This window comes from Hippoglossus stenolepis, chromosome 14, assembly GCF_022539355.2.
Source record: "Hippoglossus stenolepis isolate QCI-W04-F060 chromosome 14, HSTE1.2, whole genome shotgun sequence".
Classification (NCBI taxonomy): Eukaryota; Metazoa; Chordata; class Actinopteri; order Pleuronectiformes; family Pleuronectidae; genus Hippoglossus; species Hippoglossus stenolepis.
This window is the reverse complement of record NC_061496.1, coordinates 11,765,146-11,771,227: the sequence shown is the minus strand read 5'-3', so window position 1 is coordinate 11,771,227 and position 6,082 is coordinate 11,765,146. Positions and strand designations below refer to the sequence as shown.

Genomic DNA, 6,082 nt, shown 5'->3' with positions numbered 1-6,082 from the left:
ATGTAATGAAGATGAAATGACTGAAAGGACAATATGATTTAAAGCTCCTGTTATCGTAATTCATATGTCCTCAAACTGCTGGCGGTGATGTCATGTAGTTGTGCAGACATTATAATTTGCTGCGTGCTCAAGTAAAGGCTTGGGGAGAACCTAAAACCGTCTCAGCTCGTGTCCAGCTGAGGAGCTGGGGCCCTGTGCAGCGCCGCGCTGCCTATCAAATTCACGATCTTGCGGCCAGCCGCCGGCGACGCCCCGCAGATGCAGGCGGCAAGCCGGCGAGAGGAGAGCCTTCCCCCGGTCGCCTGCGCGCCACGTGTCGCGGTCTCTGCAGCAGCTGGAGGTGTGTGAGCTCAGCGGAGAGCCACGCACGGAGCTCGGCGTACTTCGGAAATGCAGTTATGGGTTTCTTGCACAGTGTGTTTACCCCGATTTTTATCACTTTTGCCGATTACCCCTCTCGTGCCATATGTCACTGAAAGCATCCGGTGTTACGCGTGGATCATGCTCTGGTTTTCTTTATGTTCTTCGGGACAGAAATAACTTCAAAGTGCGAATATTTCCACTACGTGAAAATAAAACCTGATGTTTAATATAATCAAAGGAAATTATTAACATTAGTATTAAATGGTAGAGTTGTAACCTACTAAATGGACAAAAGTTCGTGTTCGTTTTATCTTTAATTAATAGTTTACGCACGGGCGATAATAGGAAATAATCATGTGACTCATCACCTCGGTGATACTTTAAATACTGAGACTGTTAAACTCGGGGACATTAATGCATTAGAGACAAGCTCATTAAAATCGCTCTGTCTGTGAGCAGGGGCGCGCAACCTGAATACCGTGGAGCTACTGCGCGTCAATAAACTCGGGACGCATCTATTGGCCCCGTTTCTCTCTCTTTACTGCTCTTACGTCTCTCCAACTGCAATAAAGATAAGGAAATTAAATTATGACCCGAAATCTAAAAAAGCCTTGAACACTGTGGGGCGACGATAGGAGAGGAGGAGGAGGAGGAGAAAGAGGAGGAGGCATCGGTCGGATCGTGTGAGCTCTCCGGGCTCAGAAATATCTCTGCTCTGGCTCACATTCCGATAAGGGAGCCCGATCCAGCTCTCTTCTGTAGGCGTGGTTTTCCCAGGCTTTTAAAACAGCAGCTGCTATTTACCTTCCCCTCTAATGTAAACCACCGCCGCCGCCACATACCCTCCCCTCGCCCTCCCTCCCTCCTCCCCTCTCCCCTGCCTGCCTGCCTGCCTCGCTCCCTCCCTCCCTCTCCCTCCCGGGCCCGGCGGCCCCCCGGCAGCCCGACAGCCAAACCTCCAACCACCGTGCTCATAAAACATCCTGGCACGTGCTGTACATTCACAACACCGACCGATGATCAAATGCCAAATACTTTGCGCCGCATAGTTAGAAACTGCATTAGTGAATATGATGGGAAGTGGAGGGTGCGCGTTTAATTTCCCTCTCACAGGGTGGGATAGACTGACTTTACACTTCAGGAATAATACAGATTGTGTTTAGCTCTGTGTGTGTTGTTATAAGCATTTGAGATCTCACATCTCCTCCTGTGGTTTTTAGTTGTCATCCCAAGTTGTCATTTTTTTTTAAAGTTAACTTTTTACCAAGTTCATTATAACAATATCCATCTCCTGGGAGGTTTGGATGAAAAGAAAACAAAAGCGCTCCCTCCTGTGCCTCCATGGCACATGACTGAAACTCTGATTACCAGATAGACAACCACTTCCCACTTGTGGTTTTAAAACAGTAGACAGTAGTGTTTCAGATGTGTTTACTTTATCTTTACTGTGGATTGTTTCCAGTTTAATATGGGCAGCTGAGTTTTGCAGAACCCAAAACTTTGTTTATGGGACATGGATAAAAGTTTGATTGTTGGTATTAATTTATAGGACTTTGGCAGTATAGGAAATTAATATTATCATTATGTTTCTGGTGTTATTCCAACACATAGTTTGTGTGTATTTTCATGATTATTCTCTATTATTTCTATCTGTTATCACTTGTCTGGTAGATAAATAAGAGAGTCTGGCCGCTCCTGGTGGCGGTGCCCAGTCAGCGGCTCCACTGTTAATATGTAAACGCTACGATGATTGAAGACTGAAGGCAGTTTCCCCGGCTGTGCCCTGAACCCGGGCCGCGCGCCATTGGCCGCCAGCTCCAGCGGCCAAACAACCAATGGGAGGGCGCCGACCACGAGCCGTCCTCCCTTGGGCCGCGTGTCTCTCGCGCTGATTGGTGGAAAGTTACTGTGGGAAAGAAAGTTTGGGAAGTTTCACACGAGCCGTTCGCGTGCAGTGCGAGATATAAATACAAGCCACACGCGGAGCAGCCAACAGAGACTCTGCATCCGCTCCTGACAGCCGCTGCCGCTGCGCATCGCTCTGACGGATTTTAACCTCATCTCAGGATTTTGGTCTTTCTTTGCGGGAGAGGGGACTTTTTTAAAAAGAATTTTACAACGCTGAAATTATTCACCGTCCTTCCTCCTGCACAATTGGACCGTAATTTGTCGTGGTTTTGTGGGATATTTCGAATCATATAAAGATGCCTTCCGACATGATGGAAAAATCCTCCTCCTCCCCGGTCGCTGCGACCCCGGCAAGCATGAACACAACCCCCGATAAACCCAAGACAGCGTCTGAGCACAGAAAGGTATGTTAACCTACATTAAACATCTCCTCAGCGACTGTTATCTGAAAACACCAAGCTTAAATCATTTCATTTTCATAAATCATCGCAATTTTACGCACGCGCTTCATCCCAAGCGTGGATTTTCCACTTTTACGCACGAAACATGTAAGACGTATTTTTAACAGTTTGTGTCGTTTTTCTTTCTGTCTTCAGTCATCCAAGCCAATTATGGAAAAGAGGAGAAGAGCCAGAATCAACGAGAGTTTGGGGCAGCTGAAAACTCTCATCCTGGATGCGCTCAAAAAAGATGTAAGTGCTCAGCTCGTCCTCGTGGTTATGTACACATCCTGCATGTAAAACATCCATGGAGCAAGTGAGCGCGTTATCCTAACAATATGTTTTTTTTTTTTAAATCCTCAGAGCTCCAGACACTCGAAGCTGGAAAAGGCGGACATCCTTGAGATGACAGTGAAGCACCTCCGGAACCTCCAAAGGGCTCAAATGACCGGTAAGTCGCATCTTCCAGGACTAATGACTGTGGGCTTTTGCTCCATGACCCAGTAAAATGACTGGTATCCAGAGCATTCCCCGGTGATTTCTTATAAATTTACCTCGATGTGCATTAGAATATCATAATTGAATTTTCCCCGTGTGTTTTCTCTTCAGCTGCCCTGAACACAGACCCCACTGTGCTTGGAAAATATCGTGCCGGCTTCAGCGAGTGCATGAATGAAGTCACCCGGTTCCTGTCCACCTGCGAAGGCGTCAACACCGAGGTCAGGACGCGGTTGCTCGGTCACCTGGCCAACTGCATGACCCAGATCAACGCCATGAACTATCCCAGCCAGCATCAGCACCAGCACCAGCTCCCCTCCAGCGCCGGACCCACGCACCCGTCTTTCGGCCAGTCGATGGTCCAGATCCCCAATTCGTCTCCGCAGGTCCTGCCCATGAACGCGGTGTCCTGTAAAGGAGGCTCCTCGCCCGTCAGTTTACCATCAGACGCCACCAAAGTGTACGGAGGCTTCCAGATCGTGCCTGCCACAGACGGACAGTTTGCATTCCTCATACCCAACGCGGCGTTCGCGCCCAATGGCCCCGTCATCCCGGTGTACGCGAACAACGTCAACACGTCGGTGCCGGCTGCGGTTTCCCCCGGAGCTCCATCAGGCAACTCGGACTCAGTGTGGAGACCCTGGTGAAAAGTGGGGGAAAGGACCATAAGACTTTAAAATGACACTTAATAGTTCTCTCTTTGTTCGATGTTAGAAAAACTTGTTTTGAATCGGTTTTCTCTTGTAAAATGGAAAGAGTATGCACTATATTTGTACAGCTAACAAGGGAGTAAAGTTCATATTGAAATGAGATTTGTATCGTGGAAGTCCGTTCACTGCATTTTTAAATAATTACGTTGTCCTTTTTTTACTCAGTGATGCCAAAGATATGTTCAATGCTCTTATGCTGTTCTTCGTTTTGGAAGACAAATAAATTTGTAAAGATTTTAAAAAGACACGCGCCTCTTTCTCTGTTTTTTGTTTTCAGAAAAAAAACAAACCTGGTTCTTATTAATGACAATATTACGAATTTCTGCCTGTTATAGTTTATGTGGTTCAACTACGTTATTTAGACTTTGCTCTGTGTGTAAAAGCTAAACTGAGAGTGACACACCAGGAGCTTTTTGATTGTGTTTTGTGAAATTATAATGTTGAAACCAACAAATGTGAAAATGGATACAAACGCACAGAAAGTGTTAACAAGCACCTTTAATATCCAACTATGACACTTTATTGCAAATATAAAAAGGAAAGTACTTCTGAAGGAGAGAGAGCAACTTCTGAACAGTCATGTCTGTGCAAAATCCCTTGGCTGTTTATCAATGGACACAAGTCACTATCTGCTGTAGTGTCTTTGAGCAGAAGCCCTGTGCACGCTGGTCAGCACGCTGCAGACTGTAATTCTCTTATCTGAGGGAGTGAGTCAGGCAGGAGACGGTGGCTTTGAAATGAATCCGACACAGGAGCTGGACTTTCTGCTGCTGCTGGTGTCTCTCAGGCTGAGCTCAGCAGCTTCACCTCTCCCGGTGCGAGCTTCAGAGCCTTACAGAGGTCACTAACGCCATCTAGCAGCGCAGGAGGGAACTGCAGTCCGATTGCTATTATGAGATCAATGAGTGTGAATGGCTGCTGTGGACGTGCATCTTGGATGAAAAGGAGCCCAGCCTCTGAGTTATTTAAGAGAGGATTGTGGACATAGGAGAACGCTGTGGTTATTATTCTGTAAGTTAACAGGAGTATGTTGTTGAACTGAGGCCTGATGTTGGATCTATGAGTGAATCAATGCACACGTTTCCCAAATCCTTCCTCTGCTTTGATTCCATTGTATTGAGACATCAAGCTAAATGACCATTCATTAGTGCAAATGATGCAGTGCCCCCCCCCCCACACACACACACACACTCAAAATAACCATCTGATAATTTGAGATAATTAAGCCCCCCCTAAAAAAAAAGATAATTATGAGGATTTCCGCCGTTCACTCAGTTTTCACATCACCATCAGCATTAATCCCCCGACTGTGTGGAGCGGTGAGGAGGAGCCCTGGGCTGTGTCTTTAATCAGAGCTGAGGACTTCCTCGATGCCAGGGGGGTTGACAGCAGAAGGACACGTTAAACACCTCACCACTGAGCCATGTGGTAGCGCTCTGCTCTGCCCAGGTGTGTGTGCCCCCTCCAGCTATCCGAGTGTGGCCCTTTCTTTGAAGGGGGTGCGTGCGGGGAGGGGTGCAGGTGTTTGCAATTATCAGTGCGCTAAGAGGCACAAAGTGTGGATAAGTGCCATCATTTTGAATTTCCATCACACCTTTTTTTTGTTTTTTTTTGCCATGTGTCCCTGTTTGATTGCAGCCATGTGTACGCTCATGTCTGTGCGTGTATACGTCTTGTGTGTGTGTGTGGAGGGTGCTGGGTGAGGACATGCCCAGCCAAAGGGCACAGTGGGTGAGGTAGTGATGAGTTAAGTGAGGAGGGGGGGCTCAGGGAAAGGCCTACCACACGGGAACAGTCGGCCTCCTGTGAGCCAGAGTGTCTACACACTCACACACACACACACACACACACAGAGAGAATGTTCCCACAACATTCCAGCTGTGCTCGGACCAGTGTCGAGCTTCCTGCCCTTAGCCCCGGGGCCACAGCTGGACATGGGACGTCTGTTAGGCACGTGGTGTGACCCGGACAACACCCAGCTGCTGAGCCCTCCCACCCCGCCTCACCACCTTTCCCCCTTTTCCGCTTTTCCTCCCTGCCTCCCCCTTCACCCACCAACATCTTCAGCGGTCTCTTCCCCTCTGGAGAACAGCTTTACGAGCCTCTCCAATTACCCAGTGCAGTGGCCGAGCTGCCGGAGTGACCGCACACATGTCACAACAC

The 6,082-nt window shown here is 48.0% G+C and overlaps 1 protein-coding gene across 1 annotated transcript; it reads left to right on the top strand.

Annotated features, from left to right (window-relative positions):
- The first annotated feature begins 2,292 nt into the window (after positions 1–2,292).
- Positions 2,293–4,164, top strand: her6 (hairy-related 6). Its single transcript, XM_035177496.1, has 4 exons — positions 2,293–2,675; positions 2,868–2,963; positions 3,075–3,162; positions 3,321–4,164. Exons 1-4 carry the CDS (start codon positions 2,568–2,570, stop codon positions 3,854–3,856), a joined length of 828 nt encoding a protein of 275 aa, XP_035033387.1. The 5' UTR covers positions 2,293–2,567; the 3' UTR covers positions 3,857–4,164.
- Positions 4,165–6,082: the final 1,918 nt, after the last annotated feature.

Bases quoted from the DNA above. Each gene is read 5' to 3' on its own strand.
- her6 (XM_035177496.1), top strand. From the start codon at position 2,568: ATGCCTTCCGACATGATGGAAAAATCCTCCTCCTCCCCGGTCGCTGCG. The intron at 2,676-2,867 runs GTATGTTAACCT...TTCTGTCTTCAG, and splicing joins CAGCGTCTGAGCACAGAAAG to TCATCCAAGCCAATTATGGA. The intron at 3,163-3,320 runs GTAAGTCGCATC...TTTTCTCTTCAG, and splicing joins CCAAAGGGCTCAAATGACCG to CTGCCCTGAACACAGACCCC.